General features: G+C 40.1%; 2 protein-coding genes across 4 annotated transcripts in view; one reads left to right on the forward strand and one right to left on the reverse strand.

Annotated features, from left to right (window-relative positions):
• snd1 (staphylococcal nuclease and tudor domain containing 1) overlaps nucleotides 1-16,274 on the reverse strand; it is a 168,477-nt gene extending 152,203 nt beyond the window's left edge. The window contains exons 1-9 of the mRNA XM_087172590.1: nucleotides 16,077-16,274; nucleotides 13,045-13,194; nucleotides 12,005-12,125; nucleotides 11,430-11,511; nucleotides 7,297-7,457; nucleotides 5,555-5,646; nucleotides 4,820-4,978; nucleotides 4,623-4,729; nucleotides 3,888-3,978 (exon numbers count right to left, since the gene is read on the reverse strand). Of these exons, the coding sequence (XP_087028716.1) occupies nucleotides 3,888-3,978; nucleotides 4,623-4,729; nucleotides 4,820-4,978; nucleotides 5,555-5,646; nucleotides 7,297-7,457; nucleotides 11,430-11,511; nucleotides 12,005-12,125; nucleotides 13,045-13,194; nucleotides 16,077-16,151 (1,038 nt within the window). The 5' untranslated portion in view covers nucleotides 16,152-16,274. The remainder of the gene's footprint in view (nucleotides 1-3,887; nucleotides 3,979-4,622; nucleotides 4,730-4,819; nucleotides 4,979-5,554; nucleotides 5,647-7,296; nucleotides 7,458-11,429; nucleotides 11,512-12,004; nucleotides 12,126-13,044; nucleotides 13,195-16,076) is intronic.
• Nucleotides 16,275-21,181: 4,907 nt separating this feature from the next.
• Nucleotides 21,182-24,069, forward strand: pax4 (paired box 4). Of its 3 annotated transcripts, none has more exons than XM_087172593.1 (10): nucleotides 21,182-21,215; nucleotides 21,396-21,526; nucleotides 21,658-21,873; nucleotides 21,954-22,035; nucleotides 22,254-22,394; nucleotides 22,502-22,584; nucleotides 22,666-22,729; nucleotides 22,844-22,920; nucleotides 23,135-23,240; nucleotides 23,729-24,069. In XM_087172593.1, exons 1-10 carry the CDS (start codon nucleotides 21,182-21,184, stop codon nucleotides 24,037-24,039), a joined length of 1,245 nt encoding a protein of 414 aa, XP_087028719.1. In that variant the 3' UTR covers nucleotides 24,040-24,069. The 3 variants fall into 3 exon arrangements, with proteins under 3 accessions (XP_087028719.1, XP_087028720.1, XP_087028718.1); XM_087172594.1 differs by having other exon boundaries at nucleotides 22,275-22,394; nucleotides 22,838-22,920; XM_087172592.1 differs by having other exon boundaries at nucleotides 21,954-22,020; nucleotides 22,233-22,394; nucleotides 22,838-22,920.
• Nucleotides 24,070-24,384: the final 315 nt, after the last annotated feature.

The raw sequence follows: 24,384 nt of genomic DNA on the forward strand, positions 1-24,384 counted from the left end.
ATAAAGTGCAAGAGAGAGAATGTGGCAGGAGCAGAAGAAAATGGCTCAGCATTTACTGGCTAATTATCAGCTGGAGGAGGCGAGACAAGAGAGGCGAAGGAGGACAGATCAACATGCACCAAGATAGAGGAACAGAAAGATGGAGCGGGCCAGAAAGACAGAGTGTAATCTCTCTGCAAATATCACACGAGCAGAGGCAGAGGAAAAGATGGAGAATAGATAGAAAAATAGAGCAAAAAGTCTTTGCAAAGTAGCTGCCATGAGGGTTGAGCGAGCAGGCAGAGAAGACAAATAGGCAGGGAGCATGACTCACTGGTCTAATCTGATACTCGAGAGGTGGGGATCTACTGCCACCCTCTGCCCATGGCTGACATGACATCTGCAGTGGCCAAGATCAGTCATAGCACAAGGAGGATCTTGGCTACTGTCGGGGAATGTTTGGGTTGTCAGTCAAATCCATTAAGTTGGTTTTAACCACAGGGCCAAGCACGGGCTTAGCCAGGACTTACTCATTACTCATGGCAGATCAACTCCCTCAAAAGAAACACCTATGGCAGTGCTTCACTCTTACCGCCAGTGGAGATGATTTGTCACCCAAATTACATGGTTTCACATCAACTAGTGGTGTTTTGATGCCATGATAAACACCTTAAGTTGGCATCTAGCCATTGATGCGCTGCTGGGGGGAAAAAAAGAGGCTGATGAGCATGTAATACTGTAGGAGGACATTTTCCTGGGACAGGTACCAATAATGTAGAGAGACTTTTTCACCTTGTTGCCCTTCCACTTGACTGATTTTAACTAGGGCAAGAACCAATTTACCCTTTTCTCATCATCCTAACACAAAAATTACTTTTTAATTTCTTACAAAGAACATGTCTGACCTTGTAACCATTCTGTCTGACTTATCTTAACTGGGACATACACCAACAGCCAAAAGAGGCTCTTATGTCATCTGTTTCCCTCATAGCCAATGTACAGGTATATTAATTATGTAAGGAGACCTTCAAGTGTTCCTTTGCACCACAGGTTTAAAAAGCACTCCTTTTTTACAAAGTCCATCATAGAAAATACATTCCTCAGTATGTACAGCAGATACTATACTTCTCTGCAGTATTACCAGATATGGAAAATCATGTAAATTAAGGGCAACGTCATGTGGATTAAACAATGTGGGATAAAGAGTTACACATGCAACAGTGTAATATTAGAATCAGCCACAATCAACGTTAAGATGTTGTGACAGTTTAAGTCCTCAGCCCACAGACTGTGGGACTGGCATTTTTGTGATTTATTTTTGTGATTTTATTTTTTTATTGTTGCACTTGTCATTTGGCAACAGGATGAACCTATTACGGTAAGAATTTAAGAATTAATAAATTCAACATCAAATGCCATCAGCTAATATATAGGGATTTTTTTAATATATCTATTAGTTTCACTAAACATTTTCTATACTACTGCAAAACACACTATTACTCTTCATATAATCTGCAGCCTGCCTTACAAATACACACTAGTTTTGCATTTGAACTACCATACTTGTATGGAATTGGTGGACATAAAAGCAACCGCAGCAATGTTCCTGAAAAGCTAGCGATGAGAGGTTGGTAAAGAGGTTTACACCATGTCACCTTTTATCCATCACCTCACAGGTCGGTGGTTACCCAGGGGAGAGGAAGGGAGGGGAAAGGAAAGGAGGGGAGAGGAAGACTATTGGGACATGGCCTACATCTGCTTCTCCAGTCCCAGTAGAGCTGGGAGGAGAGAGGGGCGAGACAGTCAAAAAGGAAGATGCGTCAGCAGGATTGACTTGTGGGGATTGGACCTGCTCTGCCTCTCGACTCTATCCATCACTCAGATAATAAGAAGTGAAAAGTAGAGTGGACGAGCAGAGAGGAGGAGTGTATGATGATGGGATTGATGGATAGATGTGTCCCCGGGAGAGTCGGTGCATTGCAGTATTAGGTGCCGACAAATGTCACCAGGACAAGTACGGAGGGGCAACGACAGGCCTGAGTAACCTTAGCCTGTCCGATATGTACTTAGCTTTAAAGCAGCTCAACCATTTGCAGGGTCAGCAAGACATTTTCCATCACAACTGCGAGCCACTTTTAAAGGAAAGTTTTTAAGAGTCACATGGTCCTGCTGCCATTTCAGAGTTGCTCTTTCCGTTGAGCACAACTTCTCAAGCTATCCGAGATCACATTCATGCTGTAGAAATTGATACTATACTAAAGGTGGAGCTGTCTCAGGAGCTACTGATGTCTTAGTAATCCCTTAAACAAACTGACTAATATAGCAGGGGCTGACAGAGAGCAAGCTTCCTCTGTGGCTCTTTTTGGGGAAAGCATGTGCAAGGAAATGAGAGGATAGAGAAAGAGATCAAAAGTGCAGCAAGGTTTAACTGGGGGCATCAACACTGCAGCACAAAAAAAAAAAAAATACCAGAGAGAGGACATGCATAGTCCCAGGATCTTGATTTGGTGTTTTTATTTTTATTTTTTATTCATCCTTATGTCTTTTCATCCTTCTTCCCCCAAGTCTCCCTATACCGCTCCAAACAAACTCACACTTTCAGTTTCTTCCCCAACTCTCTACCTCTCATTTTTGCCTAGGTCTTTTTGCCTCTTTTTTCATGCACCCTCCTGAGCTCACCACCAAATGTTCCCTCACTTCCCCACTGCCCACATCCAACCCTGTTATTATTGAGGGGGTTCAGAGAGATCTGAGAGCAGCTCACACTGATAATATAAATGTTTTATCCTTTTCTCTAGCCTCTTCCCTCTGACTCAGGAAAAAATATACATACACAGTTTCTTTTTGCACATTCTTTATGTGTGTGCAGTTTATCAAATTCATTCTGTAAGCAGATTGCCAAAGCAACACCTTTTATGTAACCCTCAGGCTAGCCATGAATTTTTCAGGGTCTTAAAAGTTCAGTGTCTGGAGGGAGCAAACGCAGACAAAAGACAAACTTTAAGGGTATTAAACTTTTTTTTTTTTTACATTCCTAGAGAAAATTATACCAACTGAAGGGAAGGGTGGGGTGCAACTCATCATCCAAATACACATATAGGGGACCACATTTAAAGCTGATGTTTAAGGCTGGAGTTGCTTTACTACATTAAAGCGACAGATTGGAACCTGTAATATGTCATCTCATGGAGACAATAAGGTTAGACTGTATTACCAAAATGTATCGAGGAGTCCATCTCACTTGATTTGAACTAATGTGTGCTGACAACTTGGAGGGAGTGCACTCCCTTGTACTTGATATTAAGGACACTTCTTTTCCCACGAGGCCCTGGCCAATAACTTCCAAAGCTAATATCTCTAGCTCTTGGCTTTTGGGGGTCGTTCTGTGCCACTGTTACAGCATACGCCAGCGATTTGGCCCTAATTTGACTGGGGAGCGCTTCAAGGTTCCTGTTAAGCATTCCTCCTCGTACCTTTAGTAAAGGGATTTTTATTTTATTTTATTTTTTATTCAGTGAGGGTGGGGTGCAAATGTGAAAATAAGAGGCATCAGGAGGATTTAATTCATTAGAGGGCTCAAAGTGGCTCTGCTTTTGCTGTGGTGCGTGGAGAAAATTGGAAATACTGCAGGAGACATCAAGAGAAGGAAGCGACCAGGGAAACAAGCAGCTTTCCTTGAGCACTGAAGCCAAGTCTTATTCATACTGGATAATGTCTGCATGTCAGGTTGAAAGTTTTATACCTTACTTCAGCTTTTTCTCCGTGGTGTTTAAAGATAAGTGAGGACTTTCAATGGAAGCAAGATGATGCAAATGGAAAAACATTACATTAGTCTTAAGACAAGATTAAGCAGAGACAGCACGTTCGCCAAGGGGACACAGCTTATAAAAGCCACATCGAGACCTCACCTTGGCTACAAATTGTCTGTCCTTCTGGTCCAAGTTGGCTGTGGGTGCCACGTAGTCCTTCCAAATGCGGACCTTGCGCTCTTTCGCAGATCTGGCCAAAAACAAAATCACATCATCATCATCATCAGTGGTAGTCCTCACCATTAGCCAGATATTAAGGACATAAAGGCTTAATCAAGTGACTAAAAATTATCCATTTGGCTGGAAAAATGCTACAGAAGCTCATTAAAGCGAGAAAAATTCCTACATGACTTGCCAATAGTCATTGCTGCAATGACTGTAGAGAGAGGATGTCACTGCAGCACAATAGAGTGAATTGATCCTCTGAAACAGTGGTGGCATAAATCTGTACATACTTGTGCATATCTAATTTCCACAATTACTTCCAATACCTATAGAATCAGCATGCACACTCGTGATTATTTATATCTTGTATCAAAGCAGTGATTTCCAGAAAAAAAATGTAATGTAAAATTGGCTCCTACATTTTTCTGTCACCTGAGTGGACAGCTGAATTAAATAATGTACGGTGAGGCCTCCTGTCTGCAACCAACTAAAATGATTAATGATATGTTTATAGGAACCAGCAAGACTTTTTCATTAACATCCTAAAGTCCTTAATCCTTTATATCTTCAAGACATGTGCACTATCCAACTACTCTAAAAGATATAGGATTACATTGAACAAAAATCAAGTTTTCTGTGGACAACTAAATCTCTGCTGCAGTTGCGCACCGTTCTGCAGCTCTGAGTTTTTCAGCTCCCTGGGTGTACACAGCCATGGACCAGTCCACACAGCGGGCAAAGCCTTCCTTCAGCAGGAGTTCTGTGATGTTTCCATTCTGAGTCAAACGGAAACAACAATTAATTACACAGAAAACCTTGGATTTTAAGGACACTACCATGACTGGGTGTTGATTCCTGTGTCTTACCGGGTGAAGGATAGTGCCCAGTATGATCTGGTTGGGGCAGCTTTCCAGGATGATCTGAACATCTCTCTGCAGAAGACGGGATTCAGTGAAGAATTTGGCCTCTGCTGCAAATGCTTCTGGTGTCTCTGTACCATCCGCTTCCCGCTTGAATGTGGGACACTAGAGAGAAAAAAAACACAAAAACACATTACACAATAATACTCATGCCTCAATCAATGGGTATTTTGCAACCAATGGAAAATGTGTTAAAATTTGTCCAAGAGAAGCATGCATTTTGTCTACTGCAATTCCTTGCAGTCAACTAGCAGTTCTTGGAGTTTTTTTTCTTTTGATATAATCTGCTGTGTACTACCGTTACGCTCTTTTAACTGATGTCACCTTGCTGTACATGCTATCTGTATTCTCCTTTTAAGTGTAGCAAAACACCAGACAGAAATAAACACACCAGGCACGGCGAGCAGACAAGCCTTTTAAACAACAAGACAAAGAACACCTTGCAATGGATGTAATATCTTCAAGTGGGAGATGAAAAAGATTAGTTATCTTGAGTGGTCCATTGGCAAAGCTCCGCTTGGTGAAAGAGATTGATGGAGAAATTTAGTGGAGCGGATATGACTCTGCTAGAACAAACACAGACCTAAAGAAGTGACGATGCATTTGTTTCTGCTAACTCCTTAGTGTTACGGAAGTCTCTTGCCACTGACATCTGTAAGTGCAGAGAGTGGTGGTGGTTACCTTAACTCCAGACAGCATGACAGTGACCAGGTAGTAGTCGGGGAGCAGCAAGGCACGAACAACACTGCCGTCACGCACATGCTCGATGATGGCTGGAGGGAGGAAGAACAGAATGTAGAAGTGTTTGAGGAAGGAGAGGAGACTGTGTTGAGTTATGATGAGCAAACAGAAATCAAGCTCTTGGATTAGACGTGCTTATTTGTTTATATGCATTGTGTTTCACAGTGGATTATGTAGGGGTGAGGATTGAATGATGGTGAAACCCAACGTCTGATTCTTTCATTAAAGTTGCCCAAAGGTTAGTAAGGCTAGACTAATGAATCTCTGAATTTATTTCATTTATTTTAACCTTCCTTGTCATACGTTGACATTGTCATAGCGTGAATTCTTTTTCAGCAAAGCCCTGCATGATACTCACCAAATTCAAAACAATGATACCTGTCATCTGCTGAAAACAACCAGTGTTTGCTGAGCAGTGGGCTCGAAGTGTTTTGCTAAAGGATTGCTTTCTGCTACTTCTCAAAGAGGAGAATTTCATGGCCTCGTCGACAAGACTGTGTGATCCACTAAAAAGTGATGCTCTGACCAAAATCCCTTTTTATCAAACACTCACTACTGTAGGCTTCAAAGGTCGCTGTAAAAAGGTCAGCAGTTTGTGGTCATCTTGAATTAATTTTGGTTATGATGAATTTCAAGTTTTCATAGCAGAAATAGCAACAAAATGAACATAATCCAGTACTCTGCTCTTAGCCAAAATACAGCTAATACAGTACTTTTTATGCTATTGCCGTCAACACTCTAAAAAGGTCAAACTTTTTTTTGTTTGTCTTAACGTCCACCTTTCAAGCCTACAAAGGTAGTCCACAAACAGATTTTTGGTGGAGTGTCCCTTTAAGGTTTTGACAATGTTATCTGCTACATATCAAGGTCAATTCTACTAGAAAGCTTTTGAGGTATTACATTGAATTTGTCCCCAAAATCATATCACTCAACTGTTGCCTCTAACCTCTAAAGTACTTCAAAAAATTAGACAGGATGTGAGTCACCTTTCCTGAGAGGCATTTTGCGCATAAATAGTATTTTGATGATGGGTTCTCTCAGTCTATATATGCATTCTTTCTGTGTATGACTTGTGTGGATGCATAAGTCTCTCTCTCTGTGTGTGTGTGTGTGTGTGTGTGTGTGTGTGTGTGTGTGTGTGTGTGTGTGTATGTGTGTATGTGTGTATGTGTGTGTCTGCATAAGCAGATGAGAGAGAAATTGGTATTCTAGTTTTCACAGCGACTCAGTGCACATTTAAAGCGCTTTGGCTGGATTGCTGCCTCCAATTCCGAGACAACCCTGACTGTCTCTTGTGAATGGTAAGAACAAGAAATAAAAGAAAGGGAGAGAAAAAAAAAAGCCTTCCCCGGTTCATTTTCCCATTCAATTAAAGGGTAGTGAAATGAGCTGAGCCACTGTTAACAGCAGTCGCCTGGAAATGAATTGAGTGGCACATTACACCTCGGGTAGGTCAGAGATGAGAGACTGGAGGAATGAGCCGGTGAAGGGTGATATACTGTGTGCCATTACATGCCCTGAAGTGGATATTTGGAGCGAAGCCTGCAAATTTGGCTTTTACGAGAAAATAGAGGCTTATGTAATATTGTGTGTGTTTTTATATGCCATGTGTCTTTCTTTCCCAGGCCAAGCTTTTGTCTTTGCGAGTGTCTCAGTACACATGCCCCTCCCACATTCATTACCATTGATGGGTTTCTGGTGCAAGGAGTCGACGAAGTTGCGGGGATTCTCTATGGTGTATTTCATGTCACGGATGGTGTGTGTGCCGCCACCCTCACTCCACATTCCCTTCTTGGAAGACTTTGACTGGTCTTCCAATTCACAGAGTCTGGCCTGCTCTGGACTGGTCACACAAATAAAAAGGAAAGTTTAAGACACAATAAAAGGAACACCACAAAACACATTTCAAATTGTTAAAGTGGCAAAATCAATACATTGCTCTCTGTATATGTACTCAATAAAAGATAGCTGACTGACTTCCATTTGAGTTTTTTGCTGCCATTTTTTAAACTTATTGAAAAACAAAAGAAAAAAAGATGTGAACATGGAACATAATTTCCCTCTCGTTCCAAGCCGTCTCCTTTAGATACACTTGCACACAGATAGTATAATACCTTACCTGAATACCTTAAGATTAATGTACTGCATAAATAAGAAACAGAAACTATATTAAATTTATTCCACTGAATTAGTTAAGGAGCACAAAACCTGGTTTGCAACTGAAACAGCTGAGTGAAGCTGACATTGAAACTCTCACAGATGGTTCCCTTAAAAGCTTTTGAGAACGAAAATGCCGTCAGTGAGCACAGCTGCACTGATGCTGTGGTAGCTGGAGTTAAAATATTCCTCATAACTAGGTTACAAACAGCTCTGTGAAGATCAGAGGGTTTTGAGTGCCATAAAACCCCTTTGACAGCCCACTTGAAAAATAACACAGCTAGCTCAGCCTGTTAACAAGTTGCAATTAATTTCACACTAGTCAGAAAGGGACACACACCGTATCTAACAGGCAGAAAAGGTTTTGATTGTGGAGTCGCACCCCTTGTTAAGTTGAACATGTTCTAATTGCTCTTATCCAGGCTGTGTTAAAATATGGCCTAGCCAAAGCCTTGTTCCAATAGGCAAATATTAGCATTACAAGAACTACAATTACAGCAACTTGTGGCAAATGCAAGCGGTCTTTTTTATAAACTTCTGTTATGTTGGATTCATTAAAATTCTTCAAGTTACAGCAACAGTTTTAGCTCTTCGGTGCAACAAAACTGTCACTGGTTATAAACTTCAACGTGCACAAGTGCTCATTAGTGGACTGTATGAGCTTGGTAAGGCTCCAGCTTTGTTGAATTAAGTGCAGGAGAAAGTGCTGTTCCTGACAAACTGCACTGTTGTTTTAGTGGCAACCAGCTGATGACCAGATTATAAGTGCTTAAAAAATCTATTCAAGCATTTTGTGAAGAGACAATAAGCATGTTTGACAGCTCCTTCAAAAGCAACCACGCAGCTGGCTACAAACGCCACAATTAATTCCATGCTGGCTCTCTAAATTGTGCAGCCTAATGCTTTTTGAGGGCCCTTGTACAACTTTAATTATTCAGAACTTCAAATGGCCAACAGGCTTTTGTTTTTCCAAGAAGCAATGGCTGCCCAATTGATATAAAACTAGCTATGTTGACTTGTGCTTTTTAAAAATGAACAGTGCATAAACCGAATTTTTCACATCTTGCTGCCTAAAAGATATTATTCAAGTTGGCAAGACAACAAAGTGGGTCTCAATTAAAATACCACACACATAACCTTTTCTCCAGTTGTGTGCTCTTGACTGGGCTTTTGGACTCCCGCCCAAAATGGCGTCAAGTTTGCCTCTACACCGATTTAACTACGAACTTCAAATGAATCAAAACTGTTTCTTGCTTACTGTGCAACAATAGTGAAACTTTCACTAAGACGTCAATTGTGTTTAAGCTACTTAGAATTTATGTGATAAACAGGAACAGAAAGTTACAAAGATAGAGAGAAATGCTAACAATGCAATCAAGGAGAGCAGACATTGTAAAGCCACAAAAATAAATGGAAAGAGACTGACAAGCAGAGATTGGTTAAGATATAGAAATAAGTCCATGTGTGGAGGCAGATGATAGTGAACTTATCCGTGTCTCCAAATAGACTGTTTTTTTTTAGGTCAGCAACTCCTTCAAAACAAGACATTGCTTCAAATCAGAATAGATATTGAAGGGTAAGAAAGTGCAACACTGAGCAAGACTACTGGAGGAACAAGGACCAAGGGAAGAAAAAACTATTCCAATTCCCTTATATTTGAACACGCTGTAGGCTACATCTTTCATCTCCATATGGCTCCCTTGTGAAACCAAAAATACTTTAAATAGATACAAAATGTTGAACCTTAGTAAGCTGTCTTACAGCTCCCTGTTGTCTTTGTACAGTTTAAAGAGGGTGTAGGATGTCCTGTTCCCTAGTGTACTTAACTGGAAGGGTTCCACTCCTAGTGAGCAGCGAGGACCAAGCAAGCACAGTTCATCCCCCCAGACTTTACACCCCTCAGCCAGCACTCCTCTGGGGCTCCAGTTAAAAAGGAGCAATGGGGGGTTATAAAGCAGTGTGTCTCCATGTTAATATAGCTCCCCTCTCCTCTGGTGGGTGGGTGTTATATAAACCAATCAGTCAACCCTCCTGCCTGTGGTTTTCATTTCTCTAAAGGGAAGTGTAATACCGTGGAATCTGACTAATTTACAGGGTCTAACCACCTCAGTGAATGGATTAAGCATTTTTAAAGAAACTGAAACACAAGACTGAGTGGAGAAGCTTGATGAGTGCGTTTCAAAATCTTTATGGCTCAGCACCAAGGACAGCATTTTTTATGGCTGATCAAGTCAAAGTGAAATTCATCTGTGTAATGTAAAGAAATCTAAATCTGCCTGACACTGACATCTGCAATGTGTAGGTAGGATACATTTAAAATTCAATCATATTTTCACTTTTAAAGTTTTTTGTGTATTTGAAAGAGTGACTGTGTGTTCTTTTTTTGCTCTAATAAACCAGCACCACACAACTGTGCCACAGGGTGACCTGGTGCAGTCCTGAACACTGGCCCGAGTCCTTAAATCCATCAGTTCGCTGACCATTTTCCCAAGTTGCAGTCAGCGTCTGAGCACATGTTTAACTGCACTGTCTGAAACCATCATCATTACCATCACCCCCATAATTATCATCATATTATAGTTAGTGTGATCAGTGTAGCCAGTCACGGGGGCAATGATATTGGAGGCTTGAGCATTGAGGGAAAAACTAAAGCCTGAAGTCCTCGCTGAGTAATGGACATCCCCTTTGGCCAAACGATGCCCGCTTACACTTAAAGCATCATTTACATTAGTGGTTGTTCTGGGCCATTGCACAGAATGCATGAAATGGGTCATTAGTGGCAAAATATTCACATCATCTCTGTTCATGTTGGAAGATACAAATGTAGCAGCATGAGTCAAATTGCTTGTAATGTGTGTAATGTGCAAATACTGCCACTGGGGGGGATATACAGTACTTTGTCATATAGCACTGGATGTGCAAGTGTATTTAGGGGATTGCTGCTTGGGGCAATGTGGCAGTAAAGGACTACAGAGGTACACTGATGTAGCAGCAGGGTAATACTGCCACCATCTGGGACACCATGGCTTTATCTGAATTCTCCACAGTCTACCAGTTGACGACTTATGTATATCGCGCCACAGATTCACCAGTGTTGAAGCAGAAGATTAGATCATGTTGCCAACAGTGATTTCCTCCTCATTCTGTGAAACTAATTATAGGGTTGCAAACAAAAACCAGCTCTGACGTCCAAATTTACTTTAACCACATTGAGTGAGCTAACAGTTTTGGAGGGAAAGCATTTCATATCAGTGTCTTGCATAATAACACACCCCGAGGTCAGTCATGCCAACATATCCGATTAAAGCATCATAATAAACATTATACATAGTAGAGAATCTGACATAACAACAAGAGATCCCCAAGAGACATATAGTGCAATCATATATTGCTTGGGATATTGGATTAAAATATATACTGGTTTACTTTTTGAGTCATCTCACCAAAAAGCAGATAGATAGGCAGAATGAAAACCTTAGTTACTTCCACATAAGTAGCAGTTTTATGATAACCACTAAATGTCCTAATACTAAGTGTTAGATGCCTGACAACATTGTGTTAAGCATTTCGAACTGTACAGGTGTAATGCCATTCAAAGGATTCATGTCAACAAACAAATAGTGGTAGAGTGCAGGTAGCATGGAAGAAAACATCTTACTTGTTCCCTCTGATTCCTTCCCTGCGGACTGTGGCGAGGCCCTCGTTTACCAGAGACTCAGCAATGTTCTCACCTGTTGTGTCTAAAATGAGAGGAGAGAAAAAAACTTTTCAGAAGAAATAGAACACTTTTTAGAACAGTATGGTTACAATTATACAGCAATTAGTTCAGGTCAGGTAATTTTACTTGCAGCTAATAAGCTAGTACAGTACTGTGCGGCTTAAAACTATTAAAAAAATAGGGTATTTAACACAAATTCTAATGTTATGTTAGCACAGAATATAATATTATATTATATTATTATTAATATTATTATTATTATTATTATTATTATTATATAGTATTTCAATAGCACCCGCAAAACCCATAATTCTGGGGAGGCCCACTGAGTTGCCCTTAATAACAGTTACATAACTGTGTAACATATGATTTCCACATTACAAGTGGGTTCAGTACATATACATACTACTGAAAAATATAGGGCGAAGGAACATTTATGGAATGTTTATTTTTCCCAATCCATGATGTAGGTGGACATTGTTCAGGGGTAGTGTTGGATGTGACATCACACTCACCTTTCCCCAGGTAGACCATGCCGTACTCCCTGCCCAGTGCAGTCTTGATTTCCACAGTGAAGCACACTTCTTTGCCGATTAGCTTCTTGCGCAGGAACTCTCTGGCTTGAAAGGCCCATGGCTGCAATTCAGACAGGAATATGAATGTATATCTCCATATGGTGATCCTGACAAAAGTTAATCACAACTAATTAAAGTTCCCTTTGATTCAACAGTAGCAGCCGAATAAAACAACTAGCAGAGACATACTGCTGCAGTGACAAACAGAATCCGTCATTTAAATAAAATGTGCATTTTATTATTTTCTGACAAAAAAAAAAAAAAAAAAAAAAAACAGTTGCTGGCCCTCACTTCAGGTTAAGTTTCCTTTTGCCCTCCGACAGCCACAGCCCACTTAAACTAATTGAAAATAGGACCCACTACATGCAATAATTAGCAGCGTGATGATCACGTAAGCAAAACTGTAGTAAACATGTTTTTCAATATGATATGATCTTGGTCAAAGCAAACTATTTCTGTCAGCCTGATATCAATTGATTTTTCTGTTTTTTATCGGATAAATAGAATAAAGGCATGACCATCTGTTGAGGCCTAATTGGAAAAATGTATAAAAAAAAAAATAAACAGCAGACACTCACATCTTGCAGATAATCAATTTTTTATAAAAAAAAAAAAAAAAAAGGGCAGACAGTGGTAACATCTAGCTGCCATGAACAAACTGATGGACTTCAAGTTTTCAAAGGCATGATAAGAAAACATCAAATTACACCAGTGGTATCTTAAAGCCTCGAGTTCAACTGAGCATTGACATGTTTATGTCTAGGCTACATCATTATTTATACGAACAGGCATGGTCCGAATACCAATTCATACATAATTATGGTACAACTATTTAATCAGACAGAAGATAGCAAAGTCATATGACAAAAATTCCAAAGCAACATCTTCTCCACATAGTCAAAACAAAGATGCACACAGCAGCTTGTTTTACCTTTGCCAAACACAAAAATATAAACAAACACAAACACAAAGGGACTCACCTCGTCCGGGGTGTCCTTGGTGTCGGGCTGGCCCTGAGCAGCTCGGCGGGCCATGGCTCCAGCTCGGATATTACTGAGATTGATCTGACGCTCCGGGGGTGGGCCACCTCGAGGCTGGCCCCGAACAATGATGGCACAGCCCGACAAGACCTGGAGAGATGACAATAAAGACTGTCAATTGCAGAAGATACAGTCAACAGTAATAGTACTGGCTATTGTTTCATTCAGCAAATACAGGTTTTATCTTTAAACTCCCTCTCTTCTTGCTTCTTAAAATCTATTCATCACAAAAAGGATTATGGAATTGATGGGTTAGAAAGACCAGTAATAAATACCAGACCACAACAACTGAGTCACCTGTGTTGAAGGAAGATATCAATGGTAGCTTTTACTTTATAATTTACTCTCAGACAATACATATGCTCTGATAAATTCAGCAAACCCCTATATTTGCATGAAATTGCAGCAAGTGTCAGTCTGATAAGCACTATCAGATGGTTATGCTGGATTAATTTGAAATTGGTGTGACATAAACAAGTACATCAGGTAAGCAAATAAAGAAATCATCAATTTAAGCAGTGAATTACATCTGAGCTTGTGTGTTCAGCCTGCTGGGTGGATGCTAATCAGTTGCCAATTGAAAAAAATCAAAGTAACTTTAAATGAGCAAAGTCTTTAAAGACGTAACAGGAGCCTGCACAACTATTATAGCTGTACAGCTAGAAAGCAACTTCACACTACATGTTGCCATGGTGACAGTATGTCATTCAAACGCAAGGTGAGATCACACCATCTGATAACGTAGCTAAATACTGAAAAAGATAACCTACTCTTGGGTTTGACAACCATGGCATTTACACGAATCTGAGCAAACACCTTTTATCTGCGGACTCTCCAGGGTGTCAGCAGGGAGAATCACTGGGGGCTGTTGATCTAAGATGTGGGCAAGATAAACTCCTCCATCAAATCACCACTGTTCCCTACTAACTGACTCAGTCTCTCCAAGTATAGGCTAAGCAGAAGGGTTGCTGTAATTTTTACACATCAACCAGCCATTGAAAAAAAAAAAAGGAGGCAAAGAGGCACTACCCCCCTTCTCTGTTTACAAAACGGCCAAGTTCCACTTGGAAAGTACTACATGGCTTTGCTTGACTCCATGATAACCTTTCTCAAGGCACAGAGCTGACTGTATTAGATGAAGGTTCTACTACATTACTAAATTATGTATACTGTTTGCGTAGTAAATAAAGGCAAAGTTAATAGAAACCTAGAAGAGTTCATTTGAAATGTATTTCTTATTTCTTAAAATCATATTAATCCAACTACTCTGACTGCGGTGCACTATAAAGATGCTATAATAATCTCTTCAAAAAACCCTCAATTCCTTTGGTAATAAACCCACAAGCGTATAACCTACTCACACATGTCCTTCTCCAGGGAGGATACCAATAGCTACCTGTTTACAGTGGTTGAACAGTTTTAAAAACAGCCCTTCTTCAAATGCCTGGAGACAGGTGTAATTATGTGCTCAGTATGCTCTCTGTGATTAAGTACATGCTGTAAATATACAGGTACATGCTGATGAGGAACATGAGTGACATGCACCTTTTTAAAATAATCCCAACATCTAAAACAATTTAACATACACCACAAGATAACTGAAATTATATGTTTGTTATAGTGAGTTGAACCAGGAATAATATATACATACATGTTAATCCCATGATTATCTAATCAATTCCCAGCTAATTCAGTCTCTAGAAAACAAACAAAGGTGTGAAAATTGATATTGTGGTAAAGAACCTGCCATCTCAAATCCTAAAATATACCTGGAAATTATGAAAGAAGTTTCCCTGAAACAACTATCCATCCCTTGAGCAAGGTAACATTACTTTTCCATGAGTTTCATGGTGGCAGATTAAACACTGTCGATTTACTGGACACCTTCCATAGGTCAAACTACATTACTATGCAAAGGCATACAATGAAAAAATCAGTTAACTTTATTTGGGGGAGTAAAGGTTAACTTGCCTTTAGATCAAAGTGCCTGGCCAGAATGAAGGGTGAAGTAACATATGGATGAACAGACACTATACACTACCAAGATGAATGGGAGATTATAGGGGGAAAGAAAGCTGTAGCTACGTGTCAGTTTCCCGTGGTCGGTTTTACCCAGCACAGTGAGGAAATGCTCCGTCTGTGACTATAACGGTTGAGACACATCATCCAGCTCGACCACTACAGAGCAAAATCCTATATTTACTAATGTGAATAACCGGTGCTTTAAACCGCTGAAATAAAACACAATGACACTTAAACTCTTGAGAGGGACACAAATGAAACGACGTTAGCTTTTACGCAAGTTGGCTAAGTACTCATTTAAATGTGGTCAATAAGATGAATGAATTCACTTTGTTTAAAACGCTCTCGACTCCGTGTTTTAGCTGCCCCACAGACCACGAACTTTGTTCATATAAGTTCAAACTTACTGGACAGTAAACGCTGGCTAGCTAACAGCTAACAGCCGTTAGCTGGGAAACTAAACATCTGTTAACCTTACAGCTAACAAGTTACAAAAAGGCATTAGTGTCCAGCCAGCTTGAATATTTGTAAATGTAAATATATTTTGTCTTGTCACAATGGACTTTTGACAGTTTGATATCTGTCAATACACTTTACACTTCCTGTGAAATAGTTTAAGTTACTTATAGCTACCTACCAAGATAGCAAACATGTGCTAATGTCAGTTGGCTTCAGCTCATTAGCAGGCTAGCAAAGTTAGTAGCAAACCAGCTAACTAATGTTAGCTGTAATGCTGCCGCAGCCAGGTGAGTTACTGACAGTTGTTATGAATATAATGCCAGCACTTACATTCTACAGATAACTGTATTCATGTCGTCAAATAAGTTCAATTTAAGTTGTGTGCCAACCGAGTTAGATTAGCCATCATTAGCCCTCAGCTCTCTAAGCTAACTAGCTATATCCCTAGACTCACCGAGTCAGCTCACATATTCATATGTTAGGATTCCTACCATTTTCACAATTCCTCTTTGCAGAGGAGCAGTCGGAGTAGGGGCAGTCTGAGTTGGTGCCGAAACGGATGCCATGTCCACTGGTTTGAGATATATCGCCGTAAAGGGGTGACCAGGTAAGGGAGCTGGGACTCTGAAGTGAGTGCCTGTTCTACTGAAAGCCAAGAGAAAAAGGCTGACCACCGATCAACACACACGTTATACCGGAAACACACTTTGCCATGCATACACACACGTCAAAATCTTTCCGGGTTCGAGGAGCAGAATGAATGGAAGCGAATGGAGCCTCTTCTCGACCGCGTAGGCAAATTGAAATAAAGTCTTCCGGAGCGAGAGGTGCGACACGTCAGCATAGTGTTAACCCCTAATGCTGCCTTCAAGGTGTGTCGGAAAATATTCTTTCAATAAGCACCTCACACGACGGAAGCGCATTGCATTCACAAAAGAAAAAAAAATTGGACAAAGTAATTATGAATTACGGCCTCAGAACTTGCCCGAGAATCAATGGTTTAAAGATTTCTTTAGTATTAAAGCTATTACGTGATAGAAAAAAAATAAATATATATATATATATATATATATATATTTTGTTGAAAAAAAACCCATTATATTATATTATATCATATTATAAGTGATAAAGTAAAGGCCTAAATATTGTAACAGTTGCCATAAAAAAATAAAATGTTGTTCAGGGTTTTGAGAGCACAATATAGCCTACGTGTCAACAATCTAAAATCAAAAATTTTGCACTTTGGTATTTCACTTTAATATACATTGTAGCTATTTATTAGTTGGCAGCTGTACTCAATTTTTACCTCTGCCATGAAGGTTGTTTTCAAGGTTGTATTTCTTCAGTGTTCTATATAACAAAACAACACATTCATGAAATATATAGACTACGTTACTGCATGGCTACATTCCATTTTTGTGAACCTGCTCCATGGTTCTGGTAATGTCTATGCTCTGTGACCGGGGTGATCTTGCATCAGATGAAAAAAACATATATTTTGCCTGTTCTGTTTTGCGGCAGCTTAGTTGGACATGGCAGCTCCCAGACATGATTGTGAGTAACCATGTGAGTGGGAAGCAGGGCATTGGACTTCTTGAAAAGGACATTCATGCTCGGGGGACCTACTCCAAATATTTGGAAGCCAAGTACCTTGTTATGTTTTTATATATCATGACTTTTAATGCTCAGGCATTAATTCCCACAAGGAGTAACTTGTAATGACTGCTATGAACTGTGTGTGAGAGAGAGAGACAGAGATAGACAGACGGCTAGAATAGACAGAGAGGGATAGAGGCTGGATACCCACTATCAAAGGAAACAAAAAAATGTACACATTGTTAGATGAACAATATTTCAAAGACTCCAGAAAACTTTCTTCTTAAATTTGTCCATGTGATACGAGCGTTTGATTTCAAACAATCCCCTTTCTCAACTCAATCACCTCTATGTCTATGTGCATGTATACACACTGCACATTGTAGAGGCTAATATGTACATATGTGAATTGAAGGGTGGAAATTATGACTTTGCACAAGTATTTGTGACTCTGTTTGTATGTTTGGATGTCCAGGCCAGTTAGTCAGTGGTTGTTAGGGGAATTTTAACCGCTTGTCAACAACTACAAATTATCCAGCTAATATATTTTGATATTAATGCAACCTATTTATGTACCATATTAATCTTGGATAATTCAAGCAAGCTGCCAATTGCCAGAACATCTCCCATTTTTGTTAGTTCCAATGAAAATGAGTTGGCTGGAAACTTCTAACTCACTCACTTCAGCAGCTTCAGGAGAGAGGTTGGTATCATGCTGTCACCTGCAGGGAAAAAGAAAGAAAGAAAAGATGGTGATTTACATGATACATTATGGATGAGCAATCAGATCAGTATCATGCTGAATAAATTAATGACAAAATGATGCAGTATCTGGCAAAAAAAAAAGTGAAGGCACTCATCATCTACATTTTTATGAAAATAAAAATAGCAAAATAGGAAGAGCTGTAATCACAATGCAAAATTAACATGAAAGATAATCATGCATGAACAGGAGCCAAAACACATGCATCCTAACCTAACACTGACCATAGGTACGTTGTATTAAAATTGCCCACTGTGTGCCTCTTCTGGTAAATCTGTAACTGTCATAGGCTGCGCGGTTCCTGTCTTCCTGAACAGCAGGGGAAGATTAACTTGGGGAATTGCTATAAAATCTTTGATGTACATTCGGGGATTAATGTATACAACCTTACACACTATTTGGCTAATGTGCATCATAGGGACACCACTGTAGGTTTCTGACATAAAAAACTGACATAAGCTATATCATATAGGCCTGCAGAAGGTCACGTTATTATAGCGTGCTGCGCAAAGTTTTGGGGAAAAAAAGCTACATTTGTCATTAACTAAAGATACTCGGGAGAGCAGGAATATCGCTGCTTGTTTGGCGTTTGATGTCATTTAGTCAGCTTGACATCATTTTTATGCGTGTCTGAGTATCAGTGCACAGTATTCATTTAAAACCTATTACAAGTATGAAAAGCAGAATGAAGTGGAATGATCTCAGTCTGTGGACATACAGGAAAATATGGCGAATAACGAGAATTTGAGACATTGTTTACAAATTACCCATTAAAAAAAGGGTTTTGTCCTTCAACGAGCTGGTGTCGTTAGTTCCAGACAATGGTGGACGATTTTGTGGTGATGAATATTAACTGTTGTAATCATGATTATCCAAGTTTGAATCTTTAAATGAAAAGGTGGAAACTAAGATTAAGGCCACATCCTTGAACGTCTTACTGTAAAACATTTAAGACACAGTTAAAATTAAATGGCAGGCTAAGACAGCCGGTTTTTGTGGTGTAGCTTGGAAAGAAAAGAAAAGAGAAAATGGAAAGAAAAGAGGTCTGTTTACAATAAAAGACTAAAACACTCGTCTGCGTTAAAAGAATAGTCAAGAACATTGACTGAAGTAAAAATCAAAAACATGGACATTACACGAAACTCTTTGCTGTCTCAGAACAGGAAGGAGAACATTGCCAGACAAGCGAGCATGGATGCAAGTCCCGTTGCGCACACGGCACTTCGGTGCGCTTTGGAGAGGTTTTGGTTACCTTTTTACGCGGCTGAATTATTCACGTTTTCCAACACTTCAGGACACAGCAAAGGGCAGATATATGTGTTTTATACACAAGACAAACACGTAGGACGTCAAATCTCAATGTTCACTCGTTCTGTGGGATGATTTAAGCGCTTAAACTCCCGCCCCTTCCTTTGGCGAGCCCAGATTTAGATTTACGCACCACGAATATGTGGTGCTGTCGTAACAACACAGCCTAAGTACTTTAATCAACCTCGTTTGGCACACACTGTACGTGCAATAAAGTACTATAAATCAATGACCACATCAGCTCCCCGGTAATAAATAAAAAGGCTTGCCTTATTTGTCCTTTGTCTCGGTTGGCAAGGAGATGATGGTGTCCAAAAATGGCCGTCCTCTATCTAACCTGGCTGATTGTACACAGAGAGTATTATTGTCCTCTAACTCATGGTTAATGTATAATTTCGGCCATATGGCATTTTAAAATGTGAGCCTTTATTTCGGTGGCACTTCGATCTGTGTGGACCCAACTAATGATATTCAATTAGTCATTAAACAGACCAAAAGACGAGCCTTGTGTGGGTTTTTCACATAGGCTAATATTTGCTCGTCAAATATTTCCCTTTGAAACGTTTACAACGCATTTTTATCTGCTGGCTGCCCAAGGAACATCTGTGAGGGTTATTTTAGCCTCCCTCTTATGGATAAACGAGGTCCCCCAATTGGCCCTTTCCTTGCACCCATATATGAGTCTATTTGTTCACGTTTTGAGAGAAAATGTAATAAAGAGAGACTGCGTGATGGATTTATGATTTATCAAAAGCACTTTACCATATGGCAGTCGTCATTGGAGCAGATTTCCAAATGTTTGTTTTATCAAAGGAGACCAGTGATCCTTTTAATCCGAGCCACTTCACCTGGGAAAGGATGCTCAAGTCACGTGACCACAAGGCCCCCCTAAAGGATGGGAAACATGCTAGTGTTGACTATTTAGGTTCTTTGAAAGATGGAATTTCCACCTTCATTATAACATGATAACATGCACAGAGGCAGAAAATTTAAGGGCTGGACAGTGCTGCACTGAGGAAGAGAGTTTGTCTGATTGGGCCTGTGGCCGCTGCGCAAAAGGAGAGCAGTCTGAATTCCCCAGCTTCAATATTACGGTTGACTTGCTGATTACAGCAATACACAGACACTTTGAATCAAAAACACAGAAAGTGTAAGAATTCAGAAGTGGAGATATTTGTTTATGGCACTGAGTGAAGTGCCACAGCCAAGAAATCTGGTGAAATGTGGTCAGGTGCTGTCGATTCAATTTTCTGGTACAGCGATATGTAATATGTCACCAAGACAAGACACTGCAAAGACGATTATGTCATTTCTTGTTAAGTGATATCTTATTGTATATGGCTTCTTCCAAACAAATGCAACTCAGAGAGAACACGTTTTCTGACCCATATTTTATTATTTACATTTTATTGGATTTGTAAATGTTTGATGTGCATTATAACGAGACCCAGCTCATTGTTGGACTTATACTCGGGCTACTTGCTGAAGGAATCTATCTGAATCATGAATTTCCATGACTCAGTCGATACCTCTGCATGTTGCTTAAACCAAAAATACTGGACACTTGTTTTTAAAAAAAAATTCCCCAAACATATTTGAAATAACACAAGTACATTTTTAAAAACATTTTTGTCAGCAGAGACCTGCTCATCTGAATCCCATTTTAACTTTATAATGCTCCCATTCACTTCCAGGCAATGTTGACATTTCTGGTAACAGGCCACCACGTCATGTTGAGGTCTGCAGGCCTATAAATTTCTGCTGAAGGGCGTGATCCATCGCAGTGTCATTCACCAGAGATACCTGGACAATTCTCCCACAAGTTGTTATATTTTTCTGTTTTTCTCTGTTTTCTTTTTCCTGGGGACATCATCACTTGACGACTTTAGTTTTTGGAACTTTTATCATCAAGTCTGGGAGCCAGCGGGGATGTGCGGAACAAACACTGATCTGCAAAGTAAAGGTTAATTTTTACGATTCTATTGCGCACTTTAAGGCTGTTATTAGAGTTTTAAAAGCACGTGCAGAGACTTTGATGTGCAGTAAGGACAGATTAGACAGTAAATGTAATTTTAGAAGTCAATCTCTATCGTTAGTAAGCAATTTAAAGAGACATTTAAACAATAGAATGTGTTATGATAAGGTGGAGGACGTGTCAACCAGCTAGGAGGGATGTTTCTCAACGGCAGACCTCTCCCAGAGTCCAAGAGGAGGAAAATGATAGAACTGGCCTCGGAGGGAGTCCGTCCAAGCCAAATATCCAGGATACTTCGGGTACGCAGAGCTGCACAAATAACCACATTTAGGCTTTTTGGAGAAAGAAATTGTCCAACGCGTCTTGCTGCACCGCGAGGTCAGTTTCAGTGACTAAAACCATCAGTGCGTCAAACCACTGCGTCTTTCAGGTGTCCAACGGGTGCGTCAGTAAGATCCTGAGCCGTTACCGCAGCACAGGACTCCTCGAGCCCAAGACCATCGGAGGGAGCCGACCTCGACTCCTCACCCCCGGTGTCATCTCCACTATAATCCAGTGCAAGAGGGAAAACCCAACTATTTTCGCTTGGGAAATTCGAAAGCGTCTGGCAGCAGCACGAATGTGCAAGGTCTCGAAAGTGCCCAGCGTAAGTGAGACTTTAACTCACTAGTTTCAATGTAACTGATAATTTTCCAGTATTTGATGATATTTAATGTGTTCTACAAGGTGTCATCTATAAATCGGATTTTAAGAAAGATCCACTTGGACCACGGACCCATGTGCATGGAGATCAACAGAGGTGAGCAGGGTGAGTCACCTGACAAGGTCACTGGAAATCTACTGACGATAAGGGAAAGAATGGAGGGGAACTGATGACTCTTAACAGGAAAAAATTATTAGTATAAAAGGACAAAATGCATCATTTCCCAAATAATCTAATTTGATTCATCTTGGTTTAATATACTGATGTAATGTGTATGTGTGTGTGTGTGTGTGTGTGTGTGTGTGTGTGTGTTTCATGTGCAGGTCTTGATTCTTTGATTCAAGAAGATGGGAATCAGAGAGCGATGTTTGAGACAGTGAGCAGTAATGACCAGAAACCTAAAGGTGTCCAGCAGCGAAACCGCACCACCTTCTCCCCAGAGCAGAGCAGAGCACTTGAGCAAGGTGAAGTCAAATATTTAGAACCGTATGCATGTGCCAAACTAACACAGTACTGCATTTTTCCCACTCAGAAAAGCTGTTAAATATAATGCTTCTATCTCCCGAATCAGAATTCTCTCACAGCCAGTATGCAGACATGTACATGAGAGAGAAACTGTCCACCAAGATCAAACTTCCTGAAGACACCATCAAGGTAGAGTCATGATTTTCATCATCTAAATGTTCATACAAAATCACAGTTTCTACTCTTGACATGACTGTGCGTCTTTCAAAGGTCTGGTTTTCAAACAGACGGGCTAAATGGAGGAGGGAAACCAAACAGAGGAGTAGCGCGCAGAGTGAGTGTGTGCATGGAAAGGCCTTTGTGTGATGCTATCACTCAGCTGTAACAAAATGGATTGAACTGAATTGTAAGTGATTTGACAAAATGTTTTTGTCCTTCACAGCTGCAGACCTTCAAAGGCAAAGACATCATGTTCCGACAGTGTGTGTGAATCCAGCAGTGACACACAGCTCCACATCGCACCAGGTACAGTGTGAATTAACACTTTTTTTTTAAATCAAAAACTTTGTGTTGCCTATGTGTTCATGAATATTTAATGTTTAAACTTAAAATCTGAAACCAAGAATTTGTTGTTTTTTAAAAAAAAATGTAATATGGTTTAACTAATATGACTAATATGATTTTTTTTTAATGAGATACTGTATCGTCACATTAGGATTATGTTTGTGTTGATTTGAAGGCAACAGCTGTGCCAAGATTCTACTGTCAAAACCCAGAGGCCTCCTCCTCATACAACACAGTTGCCAGGAAATTGCACAATGGCTTCATTTTCCCAACAGAGACAGGTAAAACCACATATCATATCATTGTGTTTAATTTTCTCTATAGTATTTGATTGTCTGGATTCATCATGAGGGAAATAATGTTTTCATAAAATAGTGACATAGGTGTTAAAGGTGTAAGAATAAGTGTAACTGTAATAGTTAGCTAGCTATAGTGGGAGTAGCCATAGAAGTGTCATTCCCAGTGACACCTGGGCTTCCATATCTTTTTTTTTGTCATTGCTGTACTAAATCTGCCTTGTTATTACTGTATATAATTTCTCTGCTCCAGTTTAATTTAATAGGGCAAATATTTCTTCTCTGAACGTGATTATTCATGTGATCACTTGAGAGCTGCTATTAAATGTTGTTCCTGCATTTGGCTGTAATAGGAGCAATTCACTTGATAAATGTGTTTTTTGAATAAAACTTTGGGGTGTCATTCTTTTAAGTTTGAGGAAGTAAACAAATTTCACTTCTAACTAATCTCATTCCTTCCATCTGATGTACAGGTATCAGAAACTCTGAACGTCTGACATCCATCTCAGTGCCACCCTCATTCCTCCATCAGTCAAATAACACGGTGACCCAGAACATAGACAAGACTCCACTGGCTCTCCACACAGATAGATTCACCCTCCCGTTGGTTCACCATCCTTCAGACACAAGGACACCGCTCCCTCTAACAACGGAGACAATAAGAGCAGAGTGCCCCGTGACTCACTGCTGGAACCAGCAGGGGGTTTCTTTTACTTGGAGCCAGTTTCAAACAGATGAGAGGTTTCTGTTTGCCCAGCAGCCCTGGGATGTGAGTCCACACTAGCACCTGGACTAATTGTGACCATGTCTCTGAGTATGTTTAATGTTCTTTTGATCACTGAAATCTTTTTGTTCGGGTGCCGCTCATTGTCTGGGCTGGAGGGACAGATCCTGGCCAGCAGAGGGCGACAAAGGACTGAACTTACAACCTTGTCCCTGACACTTTTTTTTACATAAACTGCAGCTTCATTTATCACTTTTCTGTGAATCTGTTCTCTTGAAATGCCAGTAATAAGGAATAAGGAGTTAGAGAAGGTCATATCTTAAGTTTATTCAAAGTCTTTCATTGGTTCCATCAGACAACGTGGTGGGTTTTAAATCCACTGAGCTGACTTGTAAAGAAGACAAA

This window comes from Seriola lalandi, unplaced genomic scaffold (assembly GCF_002814215.2).
Source record: "Seriola lalandi dorsalis isolate HSWRI2012SDOR001 ecotype SW California unplaced genomic scaffold, Sedor1 jcf7180002053435, whole genome shotgun sequence".
NCBI classification, from domain to species: Eukaryota; Metazoa; Chordata; class Actinopteri; order Carangiformes; family Carangidae; genus Seriola; species Seriola lalandi.